At 44.9% G+C, this 18,221-nt stretch overlaps 1 protein-coding gene across 10 annotated transcripts in view; it reads right to left on the bottom strand.

Annotated features, from left to right (window-relative positions):
- Nucleotides 1-18,221, bottom strand: part of LOC147117523 (RNA-binding motif, single-stranded-interacting protein 3) — a 2,125,417-nt gene that overhangs the window by 646,059 nt on the left and 1,461,137 nt on the right. For all 10 annotated transcript variants that reach the window (XR_015078466.1, XM_085988580.1, XM_085988577.1 and 7 more), the window contains one exon: nucleotides 8,383-8,441. Coding sequence is in view for 9 of the 10 variants with exons in the window: in XM_085988580.1 (XP_085844706.1) it covers nucleotides 8,383-8,441 (59 nt within the window). In the remaining variant the exon portion in view is untranslated. The remainder of the gene's footprint in view (nucleotides 1-8,382; nucleotides 8,442-18,221) is intronic.

The raw sequence follows: 18,221 nt of genomic DNA, 5'->3' as shown, positions 1-18,221 counted from the left end.
CCAAGAAAAGAAAAACTTTCTGCTTGAACGGCTAATGGATTTTTATCAAATCAACATGGTGCAACTCCAGTTAAAGAATACACTACAGAAAATTTAGATACACCTTTCTTTTTTCCCTTGTAGCCTTATTGAAGACTAGCAAAATGCTGTATAACATACAAGAAAAAAACTGTTATCTCTCAGCACACTGCTGGTAAAGATGCTTTCTAATTATATTGCAAACTATTACTAAAAATCTACATGAAGGAATACATGACTTCCTCCCTGTGGCCTAGCATAATTGTTTTCAGCTTAACATGCACAAGGAGTAGTTATATGCAACACCCACTTACTAAACAGTCTTATGCTGTTTTCCCCAATTCAAATCCTCGATAAAGGTGAAAATACCATGTTCAATTATTCTGTGTCTTCCTTCTCTAGTTAACCTATACCTTTATCCTTCTTGAATCATGGTCACTAAATTTTGTTTGATCTGATTAAAGTAATCGGTAGCATTTGGAAGTAGGTATTTGGTTCAGTGCTCTATCCCTGCTTGCAGAAACTCGATCTGTCGCATAAGGACCACAATAACTAACGATACACTGTCCAACCTCTGCTCAAATCTGGTAAGTATCACATTGCTGTTTGTTGGAGCTTGCTGTGCACAAACTGACTGTCACAATTCCCACATTACAACAGTGACTACACTTCAAAAGTACTTCATTGGCTGTAAAGTCCTTTGAGATGTCCTGAGGTTGTGAAAGAACATAAGAATTTTTTTATTATAAGAACATAAGAATTAGGAGCAGGAGTAGGCCATTCGGCCCCTCGAGCCTGCTCCAGCATTCAATAAGATCATGGCTGACCTTCTACCTCATCTCCACTTTCCTGCACTATCCCCATATCCCTTGATTCCCTTAATATTCAAAAATCTATCTATCTCTGTCTTGAATATATTCAACGACTGATCCTCCACAGCCCTCTGGGGTGGAGAATTACAAAAATTCACCACCCTCTGAGTGAAGAAATTTCTCCTCATCTCAATCCTAAATGATCGACCACTTATTCTGAGACTGTGACCCCTGGTTCTAGACTCCGCAGCCAGGGGAAACATCCTCCCAGCATCTACCCTGTCAAGCCCTGGATGAATTTTGTATCCTTCAATGCGATCACCTCTCATTCTTCTAAACTCCAGAGAATATAGGCCTAGTCTACTCAATCTCTCCTCATAGGACAATTGCCCCCATCCCAGAAACCAGTCTGGTGAACCTTTGTTGCACTCCCTCTATGGTAAGTATATCCTTCCTTAGTTAAGGAGATCAAAACTGTACACAATACTCCAGGTGTGGTCTCACCAGGGCCCTATATAATTGCAGTAAGACGTCTTTACTCTTATACTCAAATCCTCTTGTAATAAAGGCCAACATACCATTTTATTTCCGAATTGCTTGCTGTGCCTGCATGTTAACGTTCAGTGATTCTTGTACAAGGACACCCAGGTCCCTCTGAACACCAACATTTCTCAATCTCTCACCATTTAAAAAATATCTGCTTTTCTATTTTCCTACCAAAGTGGATAACTTCACATTTCTTAAAGGCAGTATATAAATGCAAGTCTTTCTTTCTGTAAGAATCACTCGTGAACAAAGTCAAAACTTTAAGGTTAAAACGATTTTGGTCTTCTTAATACTTCAGAAGTCACAGGCTAATTTTTCTGAGTATTATACTGTAAAACTTCCATTATGTAAATTGTGCTTTAGGATTAAACTGCACCTTTTAGTTACTTTCAAACAATGCCTGTGTTTTAAAGAGTGCAGTGTTTGTAGGACAACAACAGAATGTGATGCCGAGTTCAATGTCAAATCTAAAGACATCTGCATGGCAGCATTTCAGCTTTTCTTGGAAAGGCCCCAAGAGCTTTGGAATTGCATCTCTAAACTGATGGAACTGTAGGTGGGTTTCCAACTAAATTACAAATATACGTGAGTGAAGGAAAACAGCTGTGCTGTGAAGGCAGATGTAAATTTAACAGGTATATCACCATTCCTTTCAAACCTCTTTCAAAAGAACTGTAAAATGTGGTAACAAGGTAAATCATGAGTGCCGTTTTTACAAGGGCAAACGACTTGCCACCCATTATATTCTCCCAACAGTTTTTATCATAAAAACATCATGCAAAAGACAAAGCTGAAGCGTTTGCAACCATCTTCAGTCAGAAGTGCCGAGTGAATGATTCATCTCAGCCTCCTCCTGAGGTCCCCACCATCACAGAAGCCAGTCTTCAGCCAATTCGATTCTCTCCACGTGATATCAAGAAACAGCTGAGCACACTGGATACAGCAAAGGCTATCGGCCCAGACAACATCCCGGCTGTCGTGCTGAAGACTTGTGCTCCAGAACTAGCCACGCCTCTAGCCAAGCTGTTCCAGTATAGCTACGACACTGGCATCTACCCAACAATGTGGAAAACTGCCCAGGTATGTCCTGTCCACAAAAAGCAGGACAAATCCAATCCGGCTAATTACTGCCCCATCAGTCTACTCTCAATCATCAGCAAAGTGATGGAAGGTGTCGTGGACAGTGCTATCAAGCACACTTACTCACCAATAACCTGCTCACCGATGCCCAGTTTGGGTTCCGCCAAGACCACTCGGCTCCAGAACTCATTACAGCCTTGGTCCAAACATGGACAAAAGAGCTGAATTCCAGTGTTGAGGTGAGAGTGACTGCCCTTGACATCAAGGCAGCATTTGACCGAATGTGGCATCAAAGAACCCTAGTAAAATTGAAGTCAATGAGAATCGGGGGGAAAGCTCTCCACTAGCTGGGGTCATACCTAGCACAAAGGAAGATGGTTGTGGTGATTGAAGGTCAATCATCTCAGCCCCAGGACATCACTGCAGGAGTTCCTCAGGGCAGTGTCCTAGGCCCAACCATCTTCAGCTGCTTCATCGATGACCTTCCCTCCATCATAAGGTCAGAAGTGGGGATGTTCACTGATGATTGCTCAGTATTCAGTTCCATTCACAACTCCTCAGAAAATGAAGCAGTCCATGCCCGCACAAAGCAAGACCTGGATGACATTCAGGCTTGTACTGAAAAGTGGCAAGTAACATTCACACCACACAAGTGCCAGGCATGACTATCTCCAACAAACGAGAGTCTAAACACCTCCTCGTGATATTCAATGGCATTGCCATCGTCGAATCCCCCACCATCAACATCCTGGGGGTCACCATTGACCAAAAACCAACTGGACCAGCTACATAAATACTGTGGCAACAATAGCAGGTCAGAGGCTGGGTATTCTGCAGTGAGTGTCTCACCTCTTGACTCCCCAAAGCCTTTCCACCATCTACAAGTCACAAGTCAGGAGTGTGATCAAATACTCTCCACTTGCCTGGATGAGTGCAGCTCCAACAACACTCAAGAAGCTTGACACCATCCAGGACAAAGCAGCCCGCTTAATTGGCACCCCATCCACCACCTTAAACATTCACTCCCTCCACCACCGGTGCACTGTGGCTGCAGTGTGTACCATCTACAAGATGCATTGTAGCAACTCACCAAGACATCTTCGGCAGCACCTCCCAAACCCGCGACCTCTTCCACCTAGAAGGACAAGGGCAGCAGGCGCATGGGAACACCATCACCTGCAAGTTCCCCTCCAAGTTACACACCATCCTGACTTGGAAATATATCGCCATTCCTTCATCATCGGTGGGTCAAAATCCTGGAACTCCCTCCCTAACAGCACTGTGGGGAACCTACACCACAAGGACTGCAGCAGTTCAAGAAGGTGGCTCACCACCACCTTCTCAAGGGCAATTAGGGATGGGCAATAAATGCTGGCCTTGTCAGTAACGCACATATCCCAGGAACAAATAAAAAAAAATCATAATTGCTTGTGCACTTTAAATTGTTAACACATTACAATATACAGTCATTGTGGTAAACTCCTGTATCTGCTGTATAAGAACCCTCAGAGTCACCTTCTGGCTTAATCATGTGATGCATAAGCAGGAGCACACAAGAAATAAAAAAAACAAAAATTCATAATAGTCAACTGAACATGGATAAAGATAGAAAGTCAAAAAAATTCTACATATATTGTATAAGAAAAACAAGTCTGGAGTCTGTTTCAAGACACCAACCTATCTAAGGGTTGAGATGTTACTGATAAACTAATTAAGCTTCACAATTAACATCTCAGCTCAGAGATATGTCACAGCCTTTTAGCACATCCTAAATTGTGTGTTAATATATATCTACTATATATTCAAAATGGTGAGAGGCTGTAACTTTCTAATGGAACTGTAGGTGATGTTGTGAGGTTATGCGGATCACGTTATATGACCCATTAAAAAGTGGAACTTCCTTAATATTATGTGAGAACTTGCTGCAGTCTCCTCCCATCCCCCGGCAAAACATTTGTAAATGGCGGTTATCCTTCTATTTTACAATAACCATTCTCCAAATCACCTCACAAACTCACCAAAAGCTCAAAGTCCATTTAACCAGGAAATGAAAACTCCTAGGCCTAGAAATTCAGTGGGCTGTGCCACCCATTAGCGCCTTAAGAGGGCGCTAAGTGGGTCGGAAGCCACTGGCCACGCCTCCCGCTAAATTCAGCGGGACGCTAATGGCAGCGCTAGCCGTTAGCGCTGCGCTGCTACCGATGACATCATCGGTGTGCGCAGCGCCCTGCTAACGCCCCGATCGTGATATTTAGATGCGCCCCCTGCTTTAACGCCGGACGCTATTTGCGACCAGTTCAGGAGGGCCTACCTGCGGCGGTAGAGGCGCTAATTAAAGGAGGTGCGGGGCGGCCATTTTTTTTGCTGGCCGCCTGCCAGCACCTCTCCGCACTGCCGTCCCCGGCCTCCTGAGCCCCCCCACCCATGGAGTGCCGACTGCGTTCCAAGAGCCCGGCACTTCTCCTCTGTGCCGGGCTCTTTTGCCGGCACTCGTGATCCTCGATCATGCTGCACAAGGCCCCTCCCCTTTAAGAAGGGGAGGAAGGCCTGCAGTACCGCAGCGTGCCGTGCCGCAACATGTGGCGCTGTGGCACGTTGCGCAGCAATATTCAGCTGCAGCGCCCCAAGAAGGATGCGGGGCATCTCCAGTAGCGCCGCGCTTCCCTCTGGGGCATGCAAACTGAATTTCCGGCGGGCGGCCGCGACTGCTTCTGGGGCGCTACTTTTAGCGCCCTGGCGAGGCTGGCGCCCCAAACGGGGCTATAGTGAATTTCTAGGCCCTAATGTCCTGGAAAGCAAATTTTGCTCCTAAGTGTCAAGGGCCAATGCAAAGAGCCTTCAGCAGCATACATGTTTAAATGGCTGCGCTGCAAACCATATGGAACCATAAGTGGATCATTCCTTCAGTAAAATCATACATAAAAAAATTAGATTGTCCGTTGTAAACTCATCCTGATGCTCCGAACATCTCACCACCCACTCCAAACTGAGGAGCAATCCAGCACCCAACTGTATGAAATTAAATACTCTCCAACCAGCTTAAAGTCCACTCAACCAGTAATAAATGCAAGCTCCCTGATATCTGACAGAGATTCTTTTCATCAAAGCTGCATGAGCCTGTATGAACAGCCTTTAGCACCATGTGTCCATTTGATTAGCCGTTCCAGCAACCAAATGGAACCTGGTAAAAAAAGTCCCATAGCTGCCAACGTTTTCGTCCTCGCCGCAAAGAGTAGCAATTCAGTCCTCCTCTCAGCCCCTCCCTCCATGAAGCACTTAACCACACTTCTCACCATGATGAGATGCAATTCAAGCCTAATACCTTCCCCTCCACCTTGCCAAGAAGCAATTCAGGCCTTTGGTCCGCGAATCATGCTTAAAAGCAACATGACCACCGCCGCCCTGCCCCCCCCCCCCCCGCCCCTCGCAGTTAGAAGCCACCCTTCCAGAGAAGCAATTCCTCCACCCTTGCTAAGAAGGAATTTGAGACCCCAACCTAACCTCCCCCACCGAGAGGAAAGCCTCCCCTTGCCCACTGTCCACACTCACCGGCACTGAGGAGTAACTAGGACCTGTTCCTCTCCTCCACAACAAGTCAAAATTCTACCCTGTACATCCTCCCCCCAGCAGTGAGAATTAAACTGGCTCTGCCCCACCATCAAGAGGGAAATAGCTCCCTCCCCCACCGAGTTAGATCAATGTCTTGGCCCAGTGCAACTCCCCAAACCCATTGTGAAGAAGATCGCCACTAGTCCATTGCCTCCCCCCCCCACCGCCACCCCAAAATCCGGTCCTCTCCTTCCCTACAGCAGGTGCATTCCCTCCTGAACCCTCTGTCTCCTCTGTTATCGCTGTCTTCCAACACAGCTTGATCTGAATGCTGCACATAGTCTTGATTCACCATGCACAAGACCACAGGGGATCAACAAGTATATATTTACACTGCTACAAGAGCAACCCTGGCAACCTGATTTTTAATGGGGTCACATCACTTTGATGTAGTATTGTATTACAGAAGCTACTCGCGTGTTGATTACTTTTTTTGTGAATGAGAGACTGCAACTCAAACGGATGCACGCATAGGATATTGTGATATAAACTAACTGCCATAATCTTGGTGTTACATGCATCTATATATGGAGGGAGAGGAGAAATGGCAGTATATAAACTTTAGGAATCGATGGGGGAAATTTTAATCCTCAAGGATGTGTGGGTTGGGGGTGAGTGGGAAGATAAAAATGTTTTAATTCTCAATGCTGACCCAACCCACCCACTTCTGGTTTTAACGGAGGCAGGTTGGGGGGATGGGAGACTAACACGCTCTCAGGAGGCGGGTTGGTCGCTAAACTCTTTTAAGGAGTCTGCGTGCCTCCATTTTAACTCGATTTAAATTTTTAACACATGGAAGCTGGGAATGCTGGGCCTCGGGAAACCTGGCAGGCAAAAGGAGGTGAGAAGGGTTAAAGTGAGTTAAAGTGCCTTTGTTGCACTACTAGTGAGCCAGGAGCATTTCCCCCAGGCCCAACAAGCTAAGACCCACGTGATCGGACCCCCGCATTCGGCCGACCCCCCAACTCACCCGATTCGTACATCCCTGGCTGCTTTCCAGCCTGACAGGCAGCCAGCCTATCAAACTGGCTGGCTGTTAGGTGGAAAACCTGTTGTAAAAGTTTAAAAGACGTCCTGCAGCTAATTTCTGCAGGACGTCTGGGAAACCCTTACATCTGGGTTTCCCGTCCAAAAATCCTCCCGCCTGCTCTCTTCCAGGCCCTGTGTAATATTGCGGCCAATGTGTCCTGATAACAATTTAAATCTGAACATATTTTAATGACATTGATTTTGATATAATTTTGCAACTCTGACAGTTCACACTAATGCAGCAATTTGCTTTTTGAATGAATATCATGCTGATGCATTCACTGTACAAAGCGAAAATTTGAAACACTGCAATGAGCATATGCATCTAATGTGTGCTGAAATAATGACTAAACTCAACTTGTATGTTAAAGTAAAAAGCATTAATTTGACTTAAAGAGGGAATCTCTCCTTTAAAAAAGACTTAAAAGACTTACATTTATATAGCACCTTTCACGACCACCAGACATCTCAAAGTGCTTTACAGCTTTACAGTGAAGTACTTTTTGAACTGTAGTCACTGTTGTAATGTGAGAAACTTGGCAGCCAATTCGCACACAGCAAGCTCCCACAAACAGCAATGTGATAATGACCAGATAAGCTGTTTTTGTTATGTTGATTGAGGGATAAATATTAGCTGGCACACTAGGTATAACTCCTCTGCTCTTCTTCGAAATAGTGCCATGGGATCTTTTATGTCCATCTGAGACTTGGTTTAACATCTCATCCGAAAGACGGCACCTCCGACAGTGCAGCACTCCCTCAGCACTGCTCTGGAATGTCAGCCTAGCTGATTCTAATGAACGTATTAAGTTTTTTATACAATGCTGACCATTGTATTCAGCATACCTGTGTAAAATGTGACTTAACAACTGCTCTTGACAATCATTGTCATGCAGCATCTAAACACGCATCTTGAAAACGTGCATCACAACCAAAGATAGTGAGGGTACCATGGAGTGAAGGGATGTGAGTGATTTCCTCCTTTGCCCCGCCCCACACAAATACATGCTGAACTCTCAATCTCAGCTTTGCAGTCATGTGGGTTGATGTGAAAGACTTTCATCTACAGGGAGGGAGAGATGACAGGAAAGAGAGTCGGCAGCTGTCATGTTTCCCAATAACACAGTCACCCACCATTTCTCCTCTTAGCCACAGGAAGCTTACGGAACAGGAAGCTCAAAAAGAAGTGAGAAAACTTCCAAAAATCCCTTTAAAAGAGCATAGCTCACTCTCAGAAGGAACAGAAACATACATACAAAGTTGATATAATGTGAAACTTTATAAATACCTTTGCACTGGTTGGTGTTTTTGTCTAGGATGGCCTTTGTCGATACTATCTTTCCATATCTGAAAAAGATAAACATGAAAAGCTCAATATTGTTTCCATTCATCTTAATTCTAGGGTGTTTATAAGTAAATTATACATGAGATATTGTTTAGAGCCACTCAGTTCAGGCACAACAACTTGCATTTATATAGTGCTGTTCACATAGAAAATTAACCCAAGACACTTCACAGAGGTAGAGGCAAAAAAAAATGAGCATCAAGCTGAAGAAAGATATTAGGAGGGGTGACCAAAAGCTTGTTCACAGAGGTGTTTTTTAGTGAGGGTCTAAAAGGAGAAGAGAGAGGCAAAGATGTGAAGAGATTTAGAGAGGGAATTTCAGAGCATGGGGCCTAGGTGGCTGAAGGCAGGACCACCAATAGTGGGGTGAAGGTGGATTGGAGGGGGGCACGGGGGGGAACAAGAGGCCAGAGTTACAGCAGCAGCGAATTCAGTAGGGAGATCTGTAGCATTGGGGCCAATGTAGGTCAGCGGGCACAGAGCTGATGGGTAAGTGGGACTTGTTGCTGGATAGGATACTGGCAGTGTAATTTTGGATGAACTGCAGTTTCTGGAGGGTGGAGGTTGTGAGTATGGCCAGGTGATCATTGGAATAGTCAAATCTGGAGATGACAATAGATGAGGGTCTTAGCAGCAGATTGACTTATGTTGGAATGAAAATGAGTAATGTTCCAGACATGGGAGTTCTTTGCTCTCCAGGACGATCCTAGAATAATAGATGTTTTTGACAAAGGCAAGCAAGACCTGGCTTGATGTGGTCCAGCCAGACCCACCTCCATCATTGCTAATTGACAATGTCTCCACAGAGTGAGAAAGCACATGATAGCTACCAGACAAAGGCTTTGCCATGAGCCACAAAAAGATCCTGCGACTAAAAATCAGTGTCTCTATGATATTGTCATATACGCATGGATCCGCTAACCGGTGACCTCCGGTACTGATCCCCACCAAAGTTAACAGGGTCAGGAGGAGGCCATGTTATTTAAATATGTCTGCTGGGTGCCTATGCCACAAGGGGCACGGCTGAGGCACCTGCCTGTCCCAGGAGGCAACAAAATACAGCAAATTGTGCTGGTTCTGGAAAGGGAGTGCCGGAGCACATCCCAAATACATCCTCGAAGGGCTGAAAAATCTGCCTCAAATCATTAAATTCTTCAGGGTCCAGACCATTCCCCAGGTGGGCCCTAAATCTGCCATTTTGCCGGCCGGTGCGCCGGAGCTCACTTGGAGTACCAGCCTACTGATGCTCCACCAGGTCGGGGTCAAGGATACCCCCAGCCTGCATGTCACCGCCCCCCGAGCACACCTCCTCTTCTCCCAGTGGCCTTGTTTGGGGCAGGCAGAGGCTCCCCCTTCTCCTCTGCCCAACAACATTATGTGGAAACTACTCGGGTCAGCCAGAACCCGGTGTAACTGGGTCTCGGCCTAATTCCTGCCAGATCTACAGCAGGAGTGTGCCTGAAGACCTGCAGATTTATGTCCGTTTCCCCGCCCCCAAGCCCATCCAACAGCAGCTACACTCTAATGAAGGTCAGTATTAGGTTAATTTATCATTTCTATTTCAGCTGCTAGACGATTTGCTTGACAGCACTTTTTGTTTTCCTTTCAGTAATGTGTATATGATAACCTCCTAACAGAGTGAAAAAGAATCCTGTACAGCTAAATGAATAAATTATATTTTTAATATCTAAATTAGACATTTTTGACTGAAATATGACTAATGTCTTAAGATCCAGCAGCAGGGATTTAAGACTTAAGTCCAAAATAACTAAGAGTGAATGACATCGAGAGGGCAAACATTACTAACTGATATATTAATAGAGTCACTGGTATCCATGTCCATATACAAAGAAGCTACCTCTTCTAATATGTTGCCACAACAACAAATTGCTTTTAAATAGTGCCTTTAATGTAGAAAAATATCCCACGGTTTTAGTGGAAACTGAATGACAAGCCATAGTGGGAAAAATGAGGAGGGGTGACAAAGCAAAGGTATGCACCTGAGAAGGAGTGGTACAATGGATGCTTATGTACTGAATCCTATTGGCACGTAACTTTACAACCATTATTTTAATTCTATAATAGGAATACTTGTCAGTGAAATTGCTGAAGTAAAGAAATTGCAAACATACAAAAACCCCTTAAGTGTCTTCTGTTCTTCAAATAGTGGCATGCTCAGTTTTTGATATCTTTTTCTAAAATTGTACAGTATATGAAAGGAATAGATATGTGATATAGATACCCATTAACACCTCTGCAGAACATTGTGCCTTTGATGTGAGATCAAAACATTCCTGCCTGCATCTCAAGGAGCAGGATGTGCTTCTGAGGCCCTGATCCCTCTTGGGATCAAAGATTCCGAGTATCAACAAGTTGAAAATATCTATCAACAACATAGTTTTGTTTTGCACTTATCAGATACTGGCTTTCAAGTGTCACAACTTCTTATCATTTCCCCTGTTTGTGAGTCCCTCTGAGTTCCAGTTCAGTGGAGTCCAGTTATTATTCTTTACTGAAATGACTACTTTGGCACAATCTCTAAACAGTGCGCTCTTCTATGGTGGAACTTCAATTATTTGCCACAATGGAAAGGATCAACCTGCCCCCGCTCCAATGTAAAATGGAAATTGGTGGGCAATCAAGAGTTCATTAGTCCGGCAAAGTGGGTTTTTAGCTTCTGATTGGTCTCGTCAGATTACCCAATCAAGTTTCTAGCATGTGCAGACGTGACCCACGTTATCCATTTTAAAAGGAGTAATTTATTTAAAGAAAGTGCTGGTAGCCCAACTCCTCCTGATCTTCTGGACCAGTAGCTCCATCCCTCGCTGATCTCCTGGCTTGAAGCTAAAAAAAATGGATAGTAAATTCTCTCAGGTACAAGCCAATCAGGTAACAGCTGTTCAAACTTGATCAAACTGCTTGATCAAACCCCCAGAGTCTATGAAAACTCAATTTTAATATTTCTTGTTAAAACTACTTTTTCTTCATCAAGGCAAAGGATGTAAGGGGCGCAAAAAAAATTCTCCCATTTTTGGTAGCATCTAGCACCCCATGGGTCAAAGATACAATAAAGTTCCCAGTCCCAACACAGCACATGGCCACATATGAGCACATGCATACAAGCACTGTGTATCTATGTATGTGTACATGCCCACATGCAAGCATATGTAAACAAACACGTACACATACATGTGCACTCACAGTACTTGTGCATATGGATTTTACCTTGCTCTTTCTTAAAAAATCCTTTGTTTTAATGCATATTTTGTTAGCCAGGCTTAATATAGCAGCCTACATGATGGTTGAAGTCGTCAAGGCAGACAGCAGCCACTTTTTCCCCCAAGTGTAAACATGATGGTTTTCCCCAGCCATGACTAGAAATAAAGATGCTGGATTCATATGTAAGTTCTACAGAATCCATTGGCCCTCTTAAATATAAAACACAGTATTAATCTCAACTTTAGTAATGTGTCACTTTCCCCAATGTGCTTCAGATCACACTAGCCAGAGTATGAATTTCAGGCCACATCTTGTATCAAAGACAGCAACTCCCACAATGCAGTGTACTGGAGTGCGAGCTTTGATTATGTGGTTAAATTCAGGCATGGAGCATGAACCCACAAACCTCTGACTGAGGCGAGACAGTGACCAAGTCAAACTGTCACTTTAAATAAGTATTCCTTTTTCTGGGGCAGCTCTTATTTTCTTCACCCTGTTAGTGTTGCCTCCACAGATAGAAAAATTTCTGCCTACCGGTGATTTAATGATTCTACTATTTACTGTCTGGTGGTGGTCGGAGTGGAAATAAATAACACTCATTATGTGTCTGTGGGTTTTTTATAGACTCCACGTTCTGTGGAACAATTTTCCTTTCTGGTAATCATGACATGTCTTCCAGTTCTTTGCTGAATCTGAATGTAAATTAGAATGCTGTTTAGGAATTCCTCAAAATATAGGAAACATAGGTACACGAGAAGGCCATTCAGCCCCTTGAGCTTATTCCACCATTCAGTTAGATCATGGCTGATCTGTATCTCAATGCCATTTAACTGCCTGCAATCCATATCGCTTATTAGCCTTATTGAACAAAAATCTATCAATCCCAGTCTAGAAAATTTCAATTGACCCAGCATCCACAGCCTTTTGGGAGAAAAAATTCTAGATTTCCACTCTCTTTGTGTGAGAAAGTGCTTCTGAACATAATACTCCAGATGGGATCTGACAAATGCTCTGTACAACTGAAGCATCACTTCCTCACTTTTGTATTCCAACACCCTAGAGAAAAAGGCCAACATTCCATTAGCATTTTTGATTACTTTTTGTATCTGTGCACGAGCTTTTAGTGATTTATGCACATGGACACCTAAATCTTGTTTCCCCTCCACAGTTCCTCATCTCTCGCAATTAAGAAAATATTCTGATTCATCTTTCTTGGATCCAAAGTGGATGACCTCATAATTCTCCACATTGATGCATCAGATCCTGGAGATTTGTCTATCTTAAGTCCCATTATTTAAGCCATTACCATTTAAAAAACTTATATTACATCCAGTAATTTCCTCCCATTGAATTATTTTTAAGTTCCCTTGTACCACTTGTATACTGTCCTCTTCCTCTACTGTGAAAACGATACAAAGTCATCATTTAATAAGTTTGTCATTTCTTTATGCTGCATCAGGTAGCATAGTGGTAATGTTACTGGGCTAGTAATCCAAAGGTCTGGACTAATGATCCATGAAACGTGAGTTCAAATCCCACCACGGCAGTTGGGGAATTTAAATTCAGTTAATTAAATAAATCTGGAATAAAAAGCTAGTTTCAGTAATGGTAACCATGAAACGGATTGTCATAAAAAAACATCTGGTTCACTAATATCCTTTAGGGAAAGAAATCTGCCGTCCTTATCTGGCCTGGCCTATATGTGACTCCAGACCCACAGCAATGTGGTTGACTCTTAACTGCCCACTGAAATGGCCTAGCAAACCACTCAGTTGTAACAAACTGCTACGAAACACAATAATAAGAATAAAACCGGACGGATCATCCAGTATCGACCTCGGCACCGGCTACGGCACACCCAGCCCAGTCGACCCTGCAAAGTCCTCCTCACCAACATCTGGGGACTTGTGCCAAAATTGGGAGAGCTGTCCCACAGACTAGTCAAGCAACAGCCTGACATAGTCATACTCACAATCATACCTTTCAGACAATGTCCTAAAGTCCTCCATCACCATCCCTGGGTATGGCCTGTCCCATTGGCAGGACAGACCCACCAGGGGTGGCGACACAGTGATATACAGAAGGGAAGGAGTGGCCCTGGGAGTCCTCAACATTGACTCCAGACACCATGAAGTCTCATGGCTTCAGGTCAAGCATGAGCAAGGAAACCTCCTGCTGATTACCACCTAATGCCCTCCCTCAGCTGATGAATCAGTACTCGTCCATGTTAAACACCACTTGGAAGAAGCGCTGAGAGTAACAAGGGCACAGAATGTACTCTGGGTGGGAGGCTTCAATAGCACCACTACTGACTGAGCTGGCCGAGTCCTGAAGGATATAGCTGCCAGTCTGGACCTGTGACAAGTGGTGAGAGAACCAACATGAGGGAAAAACATAGAACATAAGAAATAGGAGCAGGAATAGGCCACTTGGCCCCTCGAGCCTGCTCCACCATTCAATAAGATCATGGCTGATCTTGGGCTCAAAGCCTCTTCCCTGCCCGCTCCCCATAACACTTCACTCCCTTATCTTGCAAAAATCTGTCTATCTCCACCTTAAATGTATTTAATGATCCAGCCTCCACAGCTCTCTGGGGCAGAGAATTCCACAGATTTACGACCCTCTGAGAAGCAATTCCTCCTCATCTCAGTTCTAAAAGGGCGACCCTTCATTCTAAAACTGTGCCCCCACGTTCCAGATTTCCCTACGAGGGGAAACATCCTCTCTGCATCTACCTTATCGAGCTCCCTCAGTATCTTATATGTTTCAATAAGATCACCTGTCATTCTTCTAAATTCCAATGAGTATAGGCCCAGCCTGCTCAACCTTTCCTCATAAGTCAACCCCCTCATCTCTGGAATTAACCTAGTGAATCGTCTCTGAACTGCCTCCAATGCAAGTATATCCTTCCTTAAATAAGGAGACCAAAACTGTACGCAGTACTCGAGGTGTGGTCTCAACAATACCCTGTACAGTTGTAGCAGGACTTCGCTGTTTTTATACTCCAAACCCTTTGAAATAAAGGCCAACATTCCATTTGCCTTTTTGATTACTTGCTGTACCTACATGCTAACTTTTTTGTGTTTCATGCACAAGGATCCCCAGGTCCCTCTGAACTGTAGCATTTTGTAATCGCCATTTAAATAAAAATTTGCTTTTTTATTTTTCCTGTCAAAGGGGTCGATTTTCCTGAAGCTGTCGGGAAGAAGGCGGGACAACAACTTTCGGGTTTTAGACCCGCCTACTTCGACGTCCGGCCAATCTGCGCGATTTTCCCTTGATTGACCTTGTTGAGCCCGCCCAGCGGGCTCAGCAGGCCAATTAAGGGCCACCCGGCAACAGGTGACGTCACAGACTGCAATTTCACCTGTCAAGAGTTCTTGACAGATGAAATATCAATGTTTCACAGCTGTTTCAAGCTGTGAAATACTGACAGTCTGAGTTCTGACATGAGTCCTTCTGCACAGACTCAGTTAGAACTCACACCGGCGCTCAAAGCTGAAGGCTGACACTTTTCACAGATCGCAGCTGTTCAGCTTTAAGTTCCGGCTGAGTGATGGGCTCCCGACGGCGACAGGAAGAAAGGCTGTTAAGGTAAGTACAAGTAAGTAAAAGTTCTTTACACACTTTAGACACACCAAACACACTTACCTTTGCACTCATGCACCCATCACTCACCTGAACACCGACATCGCGACCTCTCCAACCCGACGGCCCGCCTGCTCTAACCTGGCGTGGTTTGGAGCCGTCGAGAATCCCACATGAAACCCCTCAAAATAGGGATTAGGCTAAAAACTGCCTGTTAACTACCTGTTAACAGGCACTTAATTGGCACTAATCCCTTCCCGCCTGGTTTCGGCGGGTCCCAGTGCGGGGCGGGTACCCGCCGCCTCTGAAAGTTGCGTGGAGCGGGGTTTTGGGCGGGATGGTGTCGGGATCCCCGAATTCGGGATTTCCCCCCCCCCACCACATGCCTGAAACCCTGCCTGACGGCTCCACGAAAATCGACCCCAAAGTGTATAACCTCGCACTTTCCCACATTATACTCCATCTGCCAAATGTTTGCCCACTCACTTAGTCTGTCTATATCCCTTTGCAGATTCTTTGAGTCCTCTGCACAACTTGCTTTCCCACCCATCTTTGTATCATCTGCAAACTTGGTTACATTACACTCAGTCCCTTCATCCAAGTCATTAATGTAGATTGTAAATAGTTGAGGCCCGAGCACCGATCCCTGTGGCACCCCATTAGTTACCTTTTGCCAACCGGAAAATTACCAATTTATCCCGACTCTCTGCTTTCTGTTAGTTAGTCAATTCTCTATCCATGCTAATATATTACTCCCAATTCCGTGAGCTCTTATCTTATGCAGTAACCTTCTACAGTATGTGGCACCTTATCGAATGCCTTCTGGAAATCCAAATACACCACATCTACTGGTTCACCTTTGTCCAACCTGCTCATTACCTCCTCAAAGAACTTAAGCAAATTTGCTAAACATAATTTCCCTTTCATAAAACCATGCTGACTCTGTTTGACTGCATTATGATTTTCCAAATGCCCTGCTACTGCTTCCTTAATGAAGGACTCCAGCATTTTCCCAACGACAGATGTTAGGCTAACTGGTCTATAGTTTCCTGCTTTCAGTCTCCCTCCTTTCTTAAATAGGGGTGTTACATTTACGGTTTTCCAATCCGCTGGGGCCTCTCCAGAGTCCAGGAAATTTTCGTATATTGCAACCAATGCATCCACTATCTCTGCAGCCACTTCTTTTAAGACCCTGGGATGCAGGCCATCTGGTCATGGGGACTTGTCATCTTTTAGTCCCATTATTTTACCAAGTACTATTTCCTTTGTGATAGTGATTGTCTTTAGTTCCCCCCTCCCTGTGGCCCCTTGATTATCCATTATTGGGATGTTGTTAGTGTCTTCCACCGTGAAGACAGATACAAAATATTTGTTCAGAGTCTCTGCCATTTCCCCATTCCCCATGATTAATTCCCCAGTCTCATCCCCTAAGGGACCAACATTTACTTTAGCTACCCTCTTCCCTTTTATATACCTGTCGACCTACTTGACCTTGTCCTCACCAATCTACCTGTTGCTGATGCATCTGTCCATGACAGTATAGGTAGCAGTGACCACCGCACAGTCATTGTGCAGAATTGTATTCCACCACAATCTGTAACCTCACGGCATGGCATATCCCTCACTCTACCTTTACCATCAGGGGAGCAACCCTGGTTCAATAAGGAGTGTAGAGGGCATGCCAGGAGCAGCATCAGGCATATCTAAAAATGAGGTGCCAACCTGGGGAAGTTGCAACACAGGACCACATGCAAGCTAAAAAGCAGAAGCAGCATGCTATAGACAGGGCTAAGCAATCCCACAATCAATGGATCAGACCAAAGCTCTGCAGTCCTGCCACATTCAGTCTGATTGGTGGTGGACCATTAAACAACTAACGGGAGGAGGAGGCTCCATGAATATCCCCATCCTCAATGATGGTGGAGCCAGCATGTTAATGCAAAAGACAAGGCTGAAGCATTTGCAACCATCTTCAGCTAGAAGTGCAGAGTGGATGATCCATATTGGCCTCCTCCTGAGGTCCCCACCATCGCAGAAGACAGGCTTCAGCCAATTCAATTCACGCCACGTGATATCAAGAAACGTCTGGGCGCACTGGATACAGCAAAAGCTATGGGCCCTGACAACATCCCGGCTGTCGTGCTGAAAACTTGTGCTCCAGAACTAGCCGCGTCTCTCACCAAGCTGTTCCAGCTACAACACTGGCATCTATCCGACAATGTGGAAAACTCCCCAGGTACGTCCTGTCCACAAAAAGCAGGACAAATCCAATCCAACCAATTACGCCCCATCAGTCTGATCTCAATCATCAGCAAAGTGATGGAAGGTGTCGTCGACAGTGCTATCAAGCTGCACTTACTCAGCAATAACCTACTCTCTGATGCCCAGTTTGGGTTTCGCCAAGACCACTTAGATCCCAACCTCATTACAGCCTTGGTCCAAACAGGGACAAAAGAGCTGGATTCCAGAGGTGAGGTGAGAGTGACTGCCCTTGACATCAAGGCAGCATTTGACCGAGTGTGGCATCAAGGAGCCCTAGTAAAACTGAAGTCAATGGGTAAACTCTGCAGGAGTCATACCTAGCACAATGCAAGATGGTTGTGCTGGTTGAAGGTCAATCATCACAGCCCCAGGACATTGCTGCAGGAGTTCCTCAGGGCAGTGTCCTAGGCCCAACCATCTTCAGCTGCTTCATCAATTATATTCCCTCCAACATAAGGTCAGAAGTGGGGATGTTCGCTGATGCCTGCACAGTGTTCAGTGCCATTCACAACTCCTAGATAATGAAGCAGTCCATGCCCGCATGCAACAATACCTGGACGACGTTCAGGCTTGTGCTGATAAGTGGCAGGTAACATTTGCGCCACACTAGTGCCAGGCAATTACTATCTGCATCAAGCAAGAGTCTGACCACCGCCCCTTGACATTCAACGGCATTACCATCACCGAATCCCCCACCATCAACATCCTGGGGG

Source organism: Somniosus microcephalus, chromosome 5 (genome assembly GCF_052327205.1).
Source record: "Somniosus microcephalus isolate GS21.2 chromosome 5, FLI_Smic_1.0, whole genome shotgun sequence".
Classification (NCBI taxonomy): Eukaryota; Metazoa; Chordata; class Chondrichthyes; order Squaliformes; family Somniosidae; genus Somniosus; species Somniosus microcephalus.
The sequence above is the reverse complement of the archived record's forward strand: the minus strand, read 5'-3'. Positions and strand labels throughout refer to the sequence as shown.